This window comes from Parasteatoda tepidariorum, chromosome 1, assembly GCF_982258835.1.
Source record: "Parasteatoda tepidariorum strain Cologne lab strain chromosome 1, Ptep-v5.0, whole genome shotgun sequence".
NCBI classification, from domain to species: domain Eukaryota; kingdom Metazoa; phylum Arthropoda; class Arachnida; order Araneae; family Theridiidae; genus Parasteatoda; species Parasteatoda tepidariorum.
In genome coordinates, this window is record NC_141755.1 from 7,038,427 (window position 1) to 7,057,307 (window position 18,881).

The window sequence follows — 18,881 nt, forward strand, 5'->3', positions numbered from 1 at the left end:
CGTTTTTTGTGTCTGATTTCGTAGCTTAAATATTGTCTGCACTTATTAATTAATATTTATATCAAAAGCTATTAAGTGTAATTCGTTAAATTTTTTTTTTTTACTAACTGTTGTTTAATGAAGTACATCAAAATTCAGAGAAATATCATACCAATTAATATTAAACTAAATCGAACAAATGAATAATAAACTATAGTTAACTTTAAACAAAACATTTCGGTATTTTTATTTCTGGTATGTTATCAATTTTTTAAGAAAGCAAATTTTTGCTAACTGTGAAATATTTTAGAAGTGAAATTGAATTTACTGTTTTACTAAATTGCTTTAAAACATCATCTAAACGATTTTAATATAAATTTCTTTCTATTTTTGATTTTTAATTTCTCATATGAAACAGACAAAATGATTTATAACTTTTGTCAAATTATTCAGAAAAAATTTCCTCAAAAAAACTGTATTGGATGCAAATCATAAAAGAAAATTAATTCGTTTTCAATAAGTATTTCCATTAATTATTTTATAATTTTGCAAGTTTAAAAGAATTTGAAATATGATGGAACTAATTTAATAAATGCTGAAATTTTAATATAAAGTATATGAAATTTATGTAAGGAGATATTAGATTAAATTATAGATATCAACATCATTTGTCAACCCTTGAAATATATCAGACCCTTGAAAAAGTTCGAAATAAATGAGTTTGAAAAATAATGAGTGCATCATGAATCATTTGAATCTGGTTACTCTGAACTAAGTATTCGTTATTTTAAACTGATCTCTCAAAGTGACTGTACTACTCAAAACTTAATACTTATGATTTATTTGAGTTGAATTATTGGGGGATTTATTTCGTAGCTAATAATTAATACAAATGTTTTTGGTACTGCCATAGTTGGAAATTTTAAAGAAATAGTTCATTAGTTTTTGCAAGTTTAAACTTAATATTTAGAAATTTTAATTGATTTTAAATGCAATCGTTCATTTTATTATTCAAAATACTGGGTACTTTAAGTTCAAAATATCAGATTTATTGATGTTCGGAAACAATTTTATTAAAGCAAGGAAAATACGTTATAAATTTGTCAGAATTTAGGGATTGTGTAAGTAAACAACAGATGGGGCATGTAAACAACAGGATAAAAACTTAGCGCTCATCAATTACTGCATCTCAAATCGTAGATTAATATACTTTTTTATTTAACTAAAAAGTAATTCACTCTTTTATTAATATGTCGATTTGCTGATTCAATTGGGTGCTTGCACTTCAAGAAGAAGAAAAAGACCTCCTATACCCACGCTTCTGACCTATGACGTCAGCGCGCCAGCTAATCTTCATCAGCAAAATGACGTATTAAAGTTGAGCTAAGTTTCTTTACATAAGTTAGAATGTTAATTAACGATAAGTTAATTAAATACAGAGCCGTATCGCACATCGAATGAGTTGAAGTACAATTATTTCTCGTATACTTCCTTTACTTAACTTAGATTTATTATTTGATTTAGATTTTATTGTAAACATGATATATTTTTGTTTTGCGGAACTGGCAACTTCAACACATAATTAGTTTGTTTATGTTCAACATAGCTTCGTACCTGTCTTTGTGCTAAGTCTCTGTGTAAATCTTATTATATAAAACGCTAATGCGTACGTATGTATGTATGTATCAATAAAACCGATGATATTTCTTTTCTCGCGCTGGCAACAGTTTTCATTTTTAATTGATTGGATTCGGCGCGCAAGAGCACGTAGTGAGCAACCAGATAACAATAACCAGAGTGAGCATTATCAGGTTGTTCAATTCAGATTCATGCACTAAAAACATGACAATATTTAATTTAAACTCAATTAGGAATTAATTAATTAATTGAAGTGAGAATGCTTTAAAAGGCCGCTGTTGAATTGATATTTTTCTACTGGGAGCTACCTAAACGTCTAAAAAACGTTTAAGTGTTTGTATTGAATGCATTGAATTTTTTTATATTTCGCGTTTATTTATGCATTGAATTTTCACGCTTTAAAATGCAGAATATTAGTGAAGCAATATTTGATAATTTATTTTGCTAATATGTTTCTTATTTAGCTAATGTTTTGATTTTTTCACCATGTACAATCTAAATAGCTAATATACTTTTTTAAAAGCCAATAAGAACATTGGTAGAATTCATCTACATAAGTAGAATACTATGTCTTTGATGATAAAATACTATGTCTTTGATGATAATATATTATGTCTTTGTGCTAGAACATTGTGTTCATTGGCGAGCGAGCGCAGCGAGCCATGGTTCACGGCGTGAACCACATAGGATTGCGTAGCAATTCTCGGGGTTTGGCGAGCGTTAGCGAGCAGGGGGCGGAGCCTCCTAGTATCTAGTGAAAGAATTGAAATCTTTGAAAAAGAATCTTTGTGAAAGAATTTAGAATGAGTCACTTAAGAAAATTGATACTTGACGCGCTTGTCTTACTCGAAATAGAATGGAAAGAACGTTGTTAACTTAAACAAATGCCACGTTTCAACAAACAATTAGGATCGATATACCCACACTACGTCACTCGCTGGTTTCTCATTCTCTTCCATTTTTTTATTTATTTAATCGTTATTCAATCACCAATTATTTGCAGAATTGGTTGCAGTAGAGACTTTTGGCTCCATTGTCAATTAGTCTTTTTAATAAATTCGTCTATTTAATTATTTTTAGTGAATCGAAGAGTATTTTGATGTAATGTAAAAGTATCCATTGAATTTTAACCAACTGCTTGATAAAAATTCACGATAAATAAAAGTTTAACACATAGGCTAATTTTGACGGACTGATTTTACGCGTGATGTTATCTTTGTTAAATTGAGGAGAATTTAGATGCAATATAACAAATGCACGATAAAAATTGCAGGAAAAAATAAGTTTTACAAATGGGCTGATTTTACTTGTGGAGTTATTTGGTTAATGGAGGAGAATTTTGGTGCAATGAAAACAACAAATGCCTTTAAAAATAAGTTTAACGCATTGGCTAATTTTAGAGAACCGATTTTACGCTTGGAGCTATTTTTTGTTGAATAAGGAGAATTTTTCTGTAATGAAAATAACAAATACAATTTAAAAATTCCTGGAAAAAAATAAGTTTAGAGAGCAAATGTTATCGCGCGGAGTTATTTTTGGAGAATTGATAAGAATTTTGTTGTAATGCAAACGAAAAATATAAGATGAAAATTTACGGATAAAATGAGTTGGTAATATAGTTTAATTTTAGAATGCATATAAAATAAATTTGAAATGCCAAAATTGTTGCTTACGGTATTTGAAAAAATGGAAATCATTTGGAGTGGCATATGTCCACACGACAATGTAGAGGCAGGCAGACACAACTTTTATTCCTCTTATGCTGCTTATCATAGGCGTGTCACTCGGTTCTAAAGAGAATAATTTTCGAGTATTTTTTCCAACAGAAAATGCTAGGAAAAATTTTGCGAAAAAACCTAAAAAGCAAAATTTACTTGAGCAATATTTCAATGATTAATATGATCAGAAATAAATTAATAATATCATACATAAGGTAAAGCTAAGAGAGTTCAATAAGTAAAATGATACAAATTAATATCAATATTAGTTGTTTGATGAACTGCCCAACAATAATGAGCCACCTTTATTATTGACGGGCACTTATCTCATTTCGATTGTGTGAGATAATATATTTTCTTGCAACGTCAATAGCAGTTGTTGCATCATTATAAGAAAGCCACGATGACTAATTTATTACGTAATTTTCAACGTCACCTTCTTCGTCGTCATTTTAATTTATATTGTCCACGCAAATTTAATTCGGCTGTTAAAATATTATCACCACAAATGTAAAAATTTCATTCCTGGTCATCTTCTCCGTCTTTCTCAACCCAATTACAAACATTCTCTTCAAAAAATTTCCTTACAGAAAAACGCTTCAATCAGATAAAAATTTTTTATACGCTAAAAACTTCTTTCTTTAAACAAAGAACTGTCGTCTTCTGAGATTTTCTAAAATAAAGGATCAGCCGAAATCATACAACATATCGTTTCTCAAGTAGTATTAATTTGAGCGCCGTTAAACAGAGAATTCTCTGACCAATTCCCTTAAACTTTTCAGAATTATGGGTTACTCGCTGAATATTATGTAAGTTAGTTTAAAATCGAATACAGTTGCACATGAAGGTTTTGTTTCATATAAATCATTAAAATGTTATATAACTAAAATATTATATCATGCAAGCAGTAAGGAGCCACAAAGAGACTAGTTCGTGAGGATGACCAAGCTACTTGAGAAAGACGACTAGTTCAATTCACTTCCATAGCATTATTTTATTAACCAATAGCAACTGAACCAAAAAAAAAAATATATATATATACAAAAATAAAAAAAACTACTTTTTACTTATAATAAAATTTCATTTGTCTTAAATAAATAAAAAAAATGTCGCAAGATACATACTTTCATTTTGTAACATTGCATCGTTCATTGTTTCCCCTGTTCGAAAGCGGTGGAGAATTTCTAACGAAGTTCCAGCCATAACAAGAAGCACTAGGAAACCAATCGCACAACTATAAAAAAAAATTGAATATTAAGGTGGCACAAAAGCATCATTGAATATATATCTGATTTCAAAATATACTTTAGAAAAAAAAAGAGATGAAATAAAGAATTAAGAAACAAAAAATTTCATTAAAATTCTTATTGCTCAGTTCCCAAAGTAAGAAAATAACTGAACACCATAATAACTTTCAATTCAATGATCAGATTTTCATGTAGTAAGATAAAATCTCATTGGTTCGATGGCCTAACCTTAAATATACTGATTCTTAAGCTTTGTATACTGATAACCTTGAAAATGACTGCAGCATTGGGTGAAACTTTGAATCCAGCACACCCGCAATTTGCTAGATTCGCAAATCTTCAAAGAGCAACTGGATGAGACGTATTTGCAAAAGCTGGTGGATTCACTTTTATACCAAATCCAGTCGTTTATTGAGTCTAGAAGTGGAGTCAAATGGTATTAAATTATGTCATTTATAATTTTTCTCGGTAGGACTTATTTTTACTCCGGGAGCATATAAAAAATAAAATAAAATTGGCTTAATCCACATATATACTTACAGAACTGCAACTTGTTCCAGTTTTATTGGTCTTGGCTCGTCTGTTTCACATCGCAATGCAGTAGCTGAAAATCGAACCATAGCTGAAACTGAAAATTTATTATTATTATTATTATTGCTCAGTAGTGATATTAATAGAACAGATAAGGAAAATATTGTTATTAATCTAATAATTAACAGAGAAAATGTGCATGAATGGTAGGTTTCTTTAATAAATTAAACTAGTGGGCTGCGCCCTCTGATCGCTAACGCTCGCCAACCCCCCAAAATTGCTACGTAATTTTATATGGTTTGCTTCGCAAACCAAGTTCGCTTCGCTCGCTACTAACTTAGGTACATTGCAAATGCACAAAATTCTAAGAATTCAAAACAATCATTCAAATCCATATAACAACTTTTTTTTAAAAAAAAAATTACATCTTTTTAGTAAATACTAAGTCTTTAAAATAAATTTGAATTCAAATAAATGACATGTAATTCGTTAAACCTATTAGAAATGTGCTATAGCATAAAATCTTAAGATAAAATTTCTAAAACTGATATCTCTTTAAAAAGGTTAAAATTTTGGCTATAATTAAGTCTATTAAAATTGAAATAAGTGAATTGCAATGGAAAAACCTGCATAAACAAATAAATTCTAGTAAAACAAATAAATTCGTGATATAAATCAAAAATCGTCAAATAAATTCGTGAAAAAAAGCGCTTTCGACAAAATACTAAAATAGAGATCTATCGACAAAGACTACTCACTTCTGCCTAGCTTATGCTCTCTCTGGTTATTTCAGTTTCCGTTTTTAAAAGCGCTATATATCGCTATTATAGCCATCTCAGCTAGATTTGGCATGTGACATTTTTAGCTGCAATCATTAGTCGATTTTCTAGCTGTGCCATTCGGGGAGTTGTAATGAGGCTTTTTTTTGTTGCCGTGTAAGAGAAATGCATATATATATATATAGATGTGTATTATTATTTCCGAGTGTTGTATTGCAAAAAGCCCTTTGTTATGTGACATAGAAAACATTTTAAAGTAATTACTAAAATTGCAAACAATAACATTTAATTAATAATATAAAAAAGAGTACATTTCATTCTAGCATTATAAAATATAATAGAACACTTCAGGACGATATTAATTAGACAATTTATGTCTGAATAAAAACTGAAGATACTGACACCCAAGTCTCAAGGATTCTCCATTTTATAATTTGCTTGCTTATTTTGTCGCTCGTTATCTAGATATTTTTTATTTAACGATTAAGAGACTTCGACTCTCTAAATATTCAATCATAATATGTGTATTGGAGATTGAAAATGCATTTTTTTACGTTTTTATGTTTATAATAAATTGCAAAAGTTATTCAAAAGATTCAAAATTCATCTCATGGGGACTTAATAAACTAAAAAAAATGCCCTTTCCTTTTTTCCTGAATATCTCTTTACTACTACACTCTTACGAAGCATCTCTTATTTTGGACAAACACACAATCATTAAAAGTATAATGGTTTATCACTTAAACAGCAATAATATTATACAGCATTTATAATTTCAAAAATTTTCCCACATGTCCCAGAGACCTTAAAATGACTCCAAATCTTAAATTTTACTGTATTTTTTTAAAAATTTATTTATTTATATATATATATATATATATATACATATATATAACGCTACAAACTACTATGTCGTCTGATTCGCTCGAAAATAGTCATGAAAATCATTTTAAGGATTTGTAACAAGTTTCAATGGACAGCCAAATATGTGTCTTTGAAAACCATGCTAGCTCAAATGAAATGAAATACAAAAAGTACTTTTTCAGTTCAAAACAAAACTTAATTCATTCGATATTTAGAATTTCTTACACCAAAAATTATATAAAATATTTAATATTTAGTAATATTTCCGTGGTAGAACAAATTTAAGCGACATATTAGACTCAAAATAGTTACCAATTTTCATTTTAATAGATTTATTAGAAGTCGAGTAATCTTCCAAGACAAGGGAAAAGAATATGAATAGAGAAAAACTGGATTAAATCTTGAACTTTAAACTAAATACTTGAGTCTGCAGACAATTGTTGTCTACAACAATGAAGGTGAAATTTTTTTAGGGGGATTCAATAATTTTGCAGTAAATTTAAAAGTGTTTTGAGTATTGTCTCATATCTGGTATCAGAACGATTCAAATAGAAGTCATAACATGTATTTTTTTTTAATTAAAAGAAAATCTTTCTGTTTCTATTTACAATAAATTTTCAATAAATTCCATTTTCAATATACTTCATGATTAATTTTAATATTTTAAGATACGAATTTCAATTTGCAGGACTCATCTGTCTTACAGATAACATCTTAATATTTCTTACGCATGCGAAGGAAAAGATGAATGGATGGTATTTTTTTAAAATTTAAATGCTTAAGCGTACCCTTTTTCTACATTAGAATGCATCGCTGATATAATATGTTTACTACAGAGTTTTTATCTTGATTTCTAATTGAAAGGTCAAAACGCTAAGTCTTCTAAAATTTCAAGGATAATGTATTTATTTGCTGCTTTTAAATACGTTTTTGTTGTTATTCCGTTTCCATTTAGATATGAGATGGTTGCAAATGAATACAAAGCAAGTAAATGTTTAATTTGACATTGCATGGTAATAAATGATCTTCTTCATTTCCTCATAAAAGAGAACTTTGGTTTTATTTTTTGATTTTGGCCGTCTTTTATATTTTAGGAATTATGTGAGTTTTTAATAGTTGAGGTAAGTTTTTATTAAAAAAACAGTAAATGTAAACAAGCATAAACTTGAAAAAATTAAAATTTTTGGAAGAAGTTTAAAAACTTCATTATTAGTGTTTTTTTAAATTTTTTTTGTCGCAGATAGTAATATCATCTTTGGAGTGAGCCGAAAATGTCACAATCTCTGCAATGAGATTGTATGTTCCATTGTCAGTAATGAGATCGTTTGTCATAATCTTTTTAATGAGACTGTTTGTCACTATCTCTGTAATGAGATTGTTTGTCACAAACTCTGTATTGAGATTGTTGGTCACAATCTCTGTTATGAGATTGTTTGTCACAATCTCTGTTATGAGATTGTTTGTCACAATCTCTGTTAGGAGATTGTTTGTCACAATCTCTGAAATGAGATTGTTTGTCACAATCTCTGTTATGAGATTGTTTGTCACAAACTCTGTAACGTGAAAAAGTTGTATAGGATAAAAAAAATAATATTAAAGTTTTCAAAATCTTCCTTCATACCTTTTAATTTCAGAAAAAAATTATTTTATTTTTGTAAACGTCTTGTAATTGTTTTCCTTAAACAATATTATATCATATATCTACTAAACATACTTTCGTCGATTTCTTTTTTTTGTTGTAAAAAGATGTAGCAAGTGTAGAATTTATATAATGTGTAAAAAATGAGCAATAAAATTTTAAACTGCAATTAGGATCAATTAAAAGTTATATAAATAAAAAAAAAACAGTGCGTGCAGTCCCTCCGCACGGAAGAAGTTAAACTTCGTAACCTGCGACGTTAATTGTAGAAGAATCAGCAGTCGTAGAAGGATCACTAGTTCTATTCAACGACTCTTTTTCCTGCTTCGCTCTCTTCCGTGCTCTGTAATAACGGTAATATTGTGCATTTTTCCCTCGTGGACCTCTTGAACCAGTGGAAGTGCTTGTTGTTGCCTCATCGTTTCGCCATGGAAAATGTATTTGTATTAATAATGTATGCGAATGCGTCATAATGTAATTTCAAAAGAGAAAACCTAACAATCAATTGATATTCACAAGAGACGTACCTTGACGTAACCTTAAATCCGTCGCATTGTCCGTGGGATTGTTTTCACTCATTTTTTACAATTGGGTATAATATAGCCTGCGTCACCGGTTGTGTTGTTCCTACTAAATTTAACCCATGAACGGCATTTTCTGCGAGCCTAACTTCAAGCCACAAATAAACAAACGAAGTGTTCGATCGTTTAAACAGCTGCTCGCCAGATTTTATTGCATTATAAAGAAAAGTTATTGAAACTAAATACAACTAAATAAACAACAACAACTAAAACAAATAACAACAACTACTAATAACAATAACTAAATAAACAACAACTAAATTCCATTCGTTTAGCATTGCGTCATATGTTGTTCCTACTAAATCGAAGTAGTTGTGTTTTTTTCATATTATACCCAATTGTTATCCACTAAATTTGAAAATAAAAAAATACTACCCTATTAAATTATATGTGTATCAAATCAAACTAAAAAAATATTTATAGAAAAACAATACTTTTATGACTTTTATTATTTTTATGCTAGTGAGAACCAAAACAATATGGAAATGAATGAGGGAAAACTGGATCCTACCACGTGATTTCCCGGCCAATAAAAATGTAGCGTTAAACGTTTAACGCAACCTTGTTGGAAGTCGCATAAGAAGTATAACTTCAATAAACATTATATTTACTTATTTGATTAAAAAACTTTTCTAGCTTTAATACTATGCAAATAGGCAATAACAGTCGATATGTTTCAATTGTGTAAAAATAGGCGCCCATTTTCTACAAAGTCTTGAAAATAAGCGTTTTTTTATATTCACGTGGCTAATAATGATAATTTTATAAGTTTTTAATTATAAGGTGGCTCGTGACCCGTAAGATTGACACGTCATCGTTGGGGACATTTTCTAATACTTCGGAATGCTAAATTCGTGATATGGTAATACAAATCATTTATTTGTGTCAGACAAGGTTTTAACATCCGGAAAATGAATTTCAGCAACTTTAAATAGAATTCATCAATTTAAAAGCAATTTTGATTAATTTCCATGTTAACCCATGGATCACTTTCGAATGAATGAAAGCTTTGTCAAAAATGTAACCTTCTGACATTTCTTCTGTACAGTTGCCGCCAAATTCGCATGCTCATCGTTTTTGATATCGTAGTTGGTTATATCATACCAGGCAATAGGGGTACGGGTTTTAACGGATCGTTTTAGAGATATGCTTGTTGAAATTTAATAGTTGACAAAGGGGTTCAAGGTTAGGCTTTATAAGCATCAAGTTATTAAAATACTCACGTTTTTCTTACTGTTGCAAATGGTCAATAAAACGCAAGTTGTAGAATACTTTGCTATTGAAACGTCACGTACTTATTTGAAAAGTATAAAATGATATTGTCACTTAGCAATATCAAGGCCTGACGCATTCAAAGAGAAAGTTGTTAATATTTTTTGTAGACAGTTATTATTTTTTTTATCGTGCGGAATTTTAAGATCCAAACTATAGCATCTTGTTCTTTAAATTATTTTATTGAAGGTACTTAAAATTTTATAGTCATGAAATAATATATAAATACCGTTTCAAGCAATTAAAGTCTGTGAAGGGTTTCAAATCTCTTAAAAACTTAACAACTTGTTAGGTCATAATGTGTTTTTTAAAAAAAATATCATATATAGACACATAGTACGCTCTTTTTTCGTGTTGGGGTCATATGAGGTACAGACTTTTAAGCATTATACTAACAAAAGAAAAAGCTAAAATATTGTATGCGCAGTAACTGATAGTATATATTGCTATATTATAGCATATGTTGCAGTATATATTATTGATAGTATGTAGTATTTTGGAGGCATTATTGTAGTATATATTTTTCATCATTTGCAGGGGAGAGTATTAGACCTTGGGATAATTCTAATTATTTTTCTATATTTTTTTTAATGTATAAGTAATAAATCAAAGTAATAACTCAATTGCGGGAAAGACATTTTACTGGTGTCTATTAATATATTTTTTTCATGAACAAATTTTGTCCTACACTGTAAAAAACTACAGATTTTACAGTAAAAAAATACTGGGATTCAGAGTGCCGGTACATTTTACCGTAAAATTTGTTTTTATCTGAATATGCTACGGAATGAAAAATCTGATATACCGTAATTTTTACAATAATTACCGTAAAATCACTGAATTACTCTTATTAAATAATTATTTCTGAAAAAAATACGGTAGAGTATTTTACGGCAGAAATGAATTTACGGTAAAAATGGATGATTCACTTAAAGAACTTTAGACACTTTATCGTAATCTGGAATTTTTTACAGTGCACAATTCAGAATTTTGTTTCCGATTTTTTTTAAGCGAAGAAAATCAGATCAAGATACAACATGATGTTGCACCTTGGTTCCTTGAATATTATTCTTTGGATTACATGCTTATTACTATATATCAGAAAGGTATTTCAATAATTTAAAGTTTTATTAACATTATAAATTTTTTTATATGTACCATTATGAGTGCTATGACTCATAGCGAAATATATTTATGCTTATTGGACCTGTTGCACATACTTGGTTTAAGGTAAAATAAAAATACACCTTCATTTATTTTATTACTAGCCGCCTAAGGCGGCCAGCTGTCCGTCACGCTGAAGGTTTTCACAAATAAAGTTTTTTAAAACATAGCAGGAAATCTGAAGATTAGTGGACAATTAAAGTGTTCCTGTCCAGCAATTTTGTCTTCATATCCAGTTCTGCTGCAAATGTATTATAGCTCTTGAGGATGTTTGAAATTATATAGCTACAACGCTTAAGAAAAAAAAACTAAAATGCTAAATACATGAAAAGAACACGAAAACGAATAAATTTTTTATGGTATCAATTTCTATTTCTATATAATTTTTTATGGTATCAAATTCTATTTCTATATCTGTTACGTCAAGCACTCAGGTATTATAATTTGATCTAGTTGTGCTTGTATAATTTTGATCTAGTTGCGCTTTCTACGTCATTTTGTTAACATAGTTTGGTTTGTTATTTAACATCGTTTGGTTTGTTATTTCTAAGTTAACTTTCAAAAAATTGGCTGGCATCAGCATTTTTATTCTTTAAGTTGTTTATTTTTTCTTTTGGAATTCGTTCCTTTTTAGCGAAATGTTTTTCAACCTAATCGAATTCTTTGCCGACTGTTCTCTGTATATATAAAGAAAATAAAGTAAATATTTTTAAAGTGTTGTGAAAAGAATTTTTAGTTGTACAAAGTACTACAATATCGCTATAAAAATTATCGTCTTCGCTTCAGAAAAAAAATAGAGCGTGGAAAGAAGAAGAAAAACTTATTATAACAATTATGAACAGCGACAAATATATCAAAGCGAAGCGTTCTATTTACGTATCGAATATGTTGCCACATTTTTAATACGAAAGTTAAACTTTTCTCCACTTTAATAAATGTAAACTAATGCGAACTTTACAATTAAATTATTAATTCCTTCGTATATTATTGGTTTAAGTTGTCGAAAATTAATATTTCAATTGTGAGGTTCGCATTAGCATACATTTATAAGAGTGGGGAAAAGTATATGCATTTTTTAATAATTTATTGAATATGGCTCTTTGAAGACGAAACAGCAGACGAAAAGCATAGACTTACAAAATGACTGATAACTAAATAACTAATCAAAATTTTTGAAAAAGAAAAAAAATACTTCTTCATTATGTGAAAACACAATTATGGGCCGAGTTTCGTGCCCGGGCGAGGCTTCTGGGGCGATATATTGTGATTACAGACACACACACACACACAGCCGCGTTTATTATTATGTATAGATGTATAGATTTCCAATAAAAGTAACAGAAAATAATTGGTATTTAGCTTAAAGAGTAATGATAATAGTATTTTATTTTTTTGATGCAGATCTACTTCAGTTCTATTTTAAAATCTAAAAATTTTAGGGCTTAATTTTCAAAAAAAAAATTAATTAAAGAATTACTAATCAACTGAAAAATAAAAATAAAAAGCTCCGAAGCACATTCTTGGAACTCCTTATACACCAATACAGCTTATAGTACTAGTTGTGACAGGTACTAACTACTCAATGCTAAATTTCTCCACTATCTGCAGCAAATAGCAACACTGGTCCAAGGTACATGCGGTCTAAGGTTCATCACTTCATTCTTCTTTTTTTTTTTTTAGATCTCGCAAAGGTTTTTATAGTTTTACTTGCTAAAAAGTAGATGAATTGGGGTCAGCTTCACCCTTGTCGAAAATAAACAGCCAACTAAATCGAAGTGAGAATTGCAAAGGGGCATATTCTTCCCCTCCTGTTAATCATATTGCAAGGTAATGAGTTAGTGGAATCTCTTATTAGTGAGTCAATCATAGTTTAAAAACCACACAACCAAATCGACATCTAAAAAGATAGAAAAACTGGAAAAATGGACATCAAAGAAAGACAAAGAGAACAGAGCCTACCCTACTAATGTTTACTGTTTAAAGACGATAGATATATATCTTGCAATAAGAAAAAGGCAGCTAATTTTTCAAAAATATATGCCAGGAGCTAAGAGTTTCTACTAGTCCTAAACCTTGGAATACGTGGAGGAAAAAATTATGTAAACATGAAATGTACTTCTGAAACTAGCCGTTTAAAAAAGAACTTTTCACCATCTCTCAGGTGCAACTAACCAACTGCCTCAGGGAAAATTTAAGTTAATATGTATGTGCTGCTGTCGTAGAACATTGAATAGAAGGTTATAAAAGAAACGTTGTCGGAAAAATTTGTTGCGATGAATAGCAATGCATTTCACATAAAATTAAATATTCCTTTTATATTTCACAAATGATTTTAATTTCCTCTATAAGTATTATATTTTTCATATGTTTTAGAAAATGCTTTCAAAGATGCTATTTTGGACATAAAACAGTTTGATACTGCATAAAATTTTCATGAGATGTTTTTTTTTTTAATATTTCAATTCCGATTCGAACGCGATATTATGAGATTTGCCAAAAAAAGATGGCAAATATGAGGAAAAGAGATTTTTAAATAATTTTTTTATGGAATGAGTGCTTCAATAAACTCTCAGAAATTTAAAAACTTTTAAACAATAATATAGAGCAAATTGACTGCAATCTTCTTTCGGAGTAACAGAATTACTCCGAAAGAATCGTATTATCGTGGATATGAAACCATGTTAAACTTGACTGCACATATGGTTCAACTTCTATTTAAACATGGTTCAATTTAGCACACTATTGAGTTTACAGTAATCTTGCTGATTTATGGTTCAATGTTGAAAATACTCTTCCTAAAGTGTACTCTACCTCATCTGGTATAAGGGTTAAAGTTTCGCCTTAAACTCTTGGGGAGAAATAAATGCAAACTAAGAATATATTAAAAAATTTAAATTGAAAATTCTCTTCTCCCTTTCTCACGCAAACATAAAATGTAAAAATTTTCAAATCAAATTACTGCTTAAAGTAGAGGCTTAATGTAGATCGAAACAGTCTGAATTCAACCATACTGTAAAATATTCCAGATCAAATTTTGCAATTAAGTACCAACACTTTGGGTTCATCTTCCGAAAAATCCATTTTACCGTAAAATCCATTTTACCGTAAAATCCAAATAACTAAAATATATTATCCTGCAATTTTTTAAAATATATTATCCTGCAATTTTTTAAGTAATTTTTATTTTAAAAGAGTGATTCAGTGATTTTGAGATAACTATTATATATCATAAACATTTGAAAAAAAAAACAGATTCATGTAATGTTAAATTTAAAACAATGCCTAATGTTCCACTTATGAGAGAAAAAAATCATTATTCAAAGTTCCCCCTAAATGAACTAATTGAAATTTTTTTAAACGAATTTTAATTATTTTTAAACAATTCCTCGCTTTTATTTTTTAATGTTACAATTTAAAATCTCATGTAACTAACTATGGTCAAAAAATGCAATGTGAAATAAAAAAGTTTAATTGTTAAAGGTCACTTTCAAGTAGTGTATAAAAGAAAGGTCAGTTGACTGTGCAGTAAAGGGAGTTTTAAAAATACGAAGTGGACTGACCTTAAATCTGTAAAAAATAGTTGACTGTGATGTCCTTGATCTACTACTTGCTATCGCATTTGAGAAAACAATAAGTTTAACTAAACTTGATTTCATAAAGGAAATAGCGTGATTTATTGGGTAACGAGTTAATTTTTATCCTTTTGAATCTATTCCGAAATTTTTCACAATAATTACCGTTTTGTTAATTAAAAAAAATAAATCTTTATTTTTAATAAAAGGAATTATTGTAGAAAAAAGAGTCGTAACGAATTAATTAGTATTTTTTACATCGAGTTCTGTAAAAATATGGTTTTCTGGGTTCGTGGTAGCCCAGAGGTTAGCAGCAGTCAGGGTTCGATCATCGACTTTGCTAAGATCACCGAGTACATGCGATATACGTGTTTGTAAAATCTGTAGAATCGGAAGTCCAGTGGCCGGTCACTGCTGTACCATGAATTAAGGGATTTAAAGAAAATCTCCTTCCTCCTCAGATCTATGTAAAAATTGTGAAAGTGGTCTCACGAATAAGTGGTGCTGCCATCTATCCGTGAGGTTTTGAGCTAAAACGTTCTTTCATCCTTGGGGTTCTCTCTTGTCAAATGAAAGTTGCACTTTCCTGACTTAATACGCAAAGGTCGATAGCTGGCGAACTTGAATTGTTAAAGTGTCATGAAAAACATTCATATGGCTTACAAGTTCAATTATTCTACAGTAGAACTTCAGGATTCATCTTTGAATCATCTCGAAAATCAGGGGAATATCGGACGTTCAAATAAGTGTTTAATGAATCAAATATTCTATTATTGGTTGCTGTCACAAGAAACAGAATCATATAAGTGTTGTGTTTAATCTTATTTAATAAACCTTTAGCTGGTAAAATTATCATGCGATGATTTAGTAAAACGTTCAGGAGTTATGTGAAAACATTCAATTGTTTATTTCTTGCATGGTACCCTATTCCCCGCTACAATGAAGCCATTCTCGAAGAGTTTTTGCGATCGCCAGTAACTGCAAGTACCCAACCCGAGCAAAGTCAGGGTGGCTAGGGCGATAGAGCACTCGCCTCCCAATGAGGTGACCCAAGTTCAACCCCAGAGATGGGTGGTCGATATAAATTCCACACCCATCTCTCACAGACCTCAGTGCTGACGTAAAATATTCTCAGTAGTAGTAAGATCATGAGTTAGAGCCCCCTGTGGGAGGTTTTCACGGTTTTCCTCTCAATGTAACTCGAATGCGGGTTAGTTTTATCAAAAAAGTCCTCCACGATGGTAAAACTTATACCAATACTTGATCCAGAATTTCTCTTATCTTCTGGATTGGATTCAAAGCTACGGAGTTGTCTTACATTGACGGAACATTGGCAGTCGTAAACTCAAAACTGGGTCGGCTGTTCAATGACAGTTATTTTATTTTATAACCGTCGTTGAACAGCCGACCCAATTTCATGGGTTTACGACTACTTACGTTCAACTCCGTAGCCTTGTAATTTTGAACCAATCCAGAAGACAAGGAAACTCCTGGATCAGTACCCCCAGAGGTATTGATTTGTTGTGGGAACATGGAGGACTTTGAGACTCGACAGATTTAACGTGCATCAGTCACCATTTACTACGCGGGGTGTCTTCGGCCGGCGAGGATCGAACCCACGATCTCTTGGATATGGGCCCAGCGCCCTACCGACCAGAGGAAGGTGTCATGTTAGACAAGCGCTGAACAATTCATTGTTTTTCAGCCGACATACTAAAAGCAAAGTAGGGCTGAGTAAGGCAAAATGCGATTGAATTTAGTAGTAAATTACTCTGACTATAATCAAGATTACATGTAATCATAACTATTTGGGACAACTCTGATGATCGATAGTGACCCGATTCGCCTTAATGCATGATGACGCTCGACCACACAGAACTGCGTTTGTAGATGTTAATAGTCAGCAAAATCACGGAATTTAAGTTCTATCAAAGACACGCATAATGTATTTTTATTTTGCTAATGATCATATTCGGTAGAATGTCGTTCTTTACACTTTTCTTAAAAAACACATAACGCATGGAAATATGCTAACTTTGAAATGAAGAAGGCAACCTGAAGTGCGGCTTTATACAAGTGCAATAACCAGAAAGCTAAAAGAAGGGATAGTATGCTGCCTTCCATTTTCCATCTTTTTAGATACTCTAGCTTTTTAGGTAAAAAAAAGTGTTCAAATATTGATCGAAACAGTAATATATAATGGTAATCAATAATAGTAATCAAATGTGTATAACTAGACTGCATCATGCCTTGGCAGAGAAAAAAAAAACGCTCTCTGTCAAGAAGTTAAAAAAATATTCTTAAACACTTATTATTACTTTTTTTTAAAAATTAAAGCAGATATGCCTATATTCTCTAGTATATTATAAATAAAATGTTCTATTATATTATAAATATTTGAAAAACAAATTTGATATATGGTTCTTCATTACACGTTTCTAAGGGGATAACTTGAAGTTATATAATGCAAATAAAAAATGTGTATGACATGATGAATCAAGTTTAAAAATTTGATCACGTGATGTTTTTCAAATAGAGTAGCTATTTCTCGAGATTAATAATGAGAGAGATAAAAAACAGAAACTTATGATTCAGTTGAAAATTTATTCAATTTTGTGAAAGAAAACACGAACCAAAAGTTAAAGCGGAATTAAAATTTTAAATGATGAAGAAGCCAAAACACTCTTATACGATGGAATTGCTAATTCTAGATTGTTTCAAAGATATGCTCTAGCTGATTTTCTCTTAAAACAATTTCATACTTTATATGCATAGTTTTAGCTGTACTTAAAGTATTTTATGACTTGCATATTATCCTCGTTCATTTTGAATCCTAAATTTGAACAAAATGATAAATTTATGCGAAAAATTCAAAAGGAATAATCAGTAACTACTTTGCTAAGTCACTGACCTTGTAGAACTAGTTTCTTAGTTAGCATTATTTTAAATTAGCTCTCTTTTCAAACTACCTTTTATATTTTAAAAATCTTATAAAATTTCTTAAACAATAATAAGCAAACAAACAATAAATGAAATGAATAAATAAATGAAATGAATAAATAAATGAAACGAATAAATAAATGAAATGAATAAATAAATGAAATTAATAATTAATATAAATAAAAAAATAAATTATGCAACGAAATTAAATAAAAATTATTCTGTGTAGAATGAATGCCTTAAAAAACTCTTTAGAATAAACTGGCTCGTACTAATTTCTTAGCAAACGGCTCTGTAATATTAACGTCTCCTGTGAAGCATGATATATAATGCTTAACAACAGAGTAAATATATAACAATAGAGAAATATTACAACTCCGAATTTTGGTCCACGAATGTGGGTGTGGGTTCGAAACTCCCTTCTAACAAGCACTATTTTAGAGTCTTGCTGGCTCAGGGGATAGAGCATTCGACTCCCAATAAGGTGCACCGCTTTAGAATCCCAACGATGATTGATCGTTTTAAATTCCGCACCCGGCTCGCATCGATTACGACTTAAAATAGCCTCAGTGGTAGACTGCCATCAGGCTAACCGTAGGTGCTTTTTGTGTTTTCCATCTCCATGTAACGCAAATACTGGTTAGTTCTATAAAGAATTTTTTCGAGAGGACAAATATTTCCCAATACCTGATCCAGGAGTTCCCTTGTCTTCTGAATAGGGCCCGAAATTACAAATGTACGGAGTTGAACATTAGTAGTCATAAACTCAAAAAATGTGTCGACTGCTCAACGACGGTATAAAAATGAAAAAAAAAACGAAGAATTTTCTATGCGTCTTGGCCTCTAGTCAAAATTTATAAATGAGAACTTCTGAACTATTTTGTGGAGTCAGACAGGTAGCATGAATTGTATGATAGTAGCACTGTAAACAATGCTATATAGTATAATTATATACAG

At 30.2% G+C, this 18,881-nt stretch overlaps 1 protein-coding gene across 1 annotated transcript in view; it reads right to left on the bottom strand.

Annotated features, from left to right (window-relative positions):
- Nucleotides 1-18,881, bottom strand: part of LOC107437203 (nose resistant to fluoxetine protein 6) — a 66,938-nt gene that overhangs the window by 16,130 nt on the left and 31,927 nt on the right. Inside the window, exons 4-6 of the mRNA XM_043048748.3 lie at nt 5,123-5,210; nt 4,460-4,569; nt 3,291-3,473 (exon numbers count right to left, since the gene is read on the bottom strand). Of these exons, the coding sequence (XP_042904682.1) occupies nt 3,291-3,473; nt 4,460-4,569; nt 5,123-5,210 (381 nt within the window). The remainder of the gene's footprint in view (nt 1-3,290; nt 3,474-4,459; nt 4,570-5,122; nt 5,211-18,881) is intronic.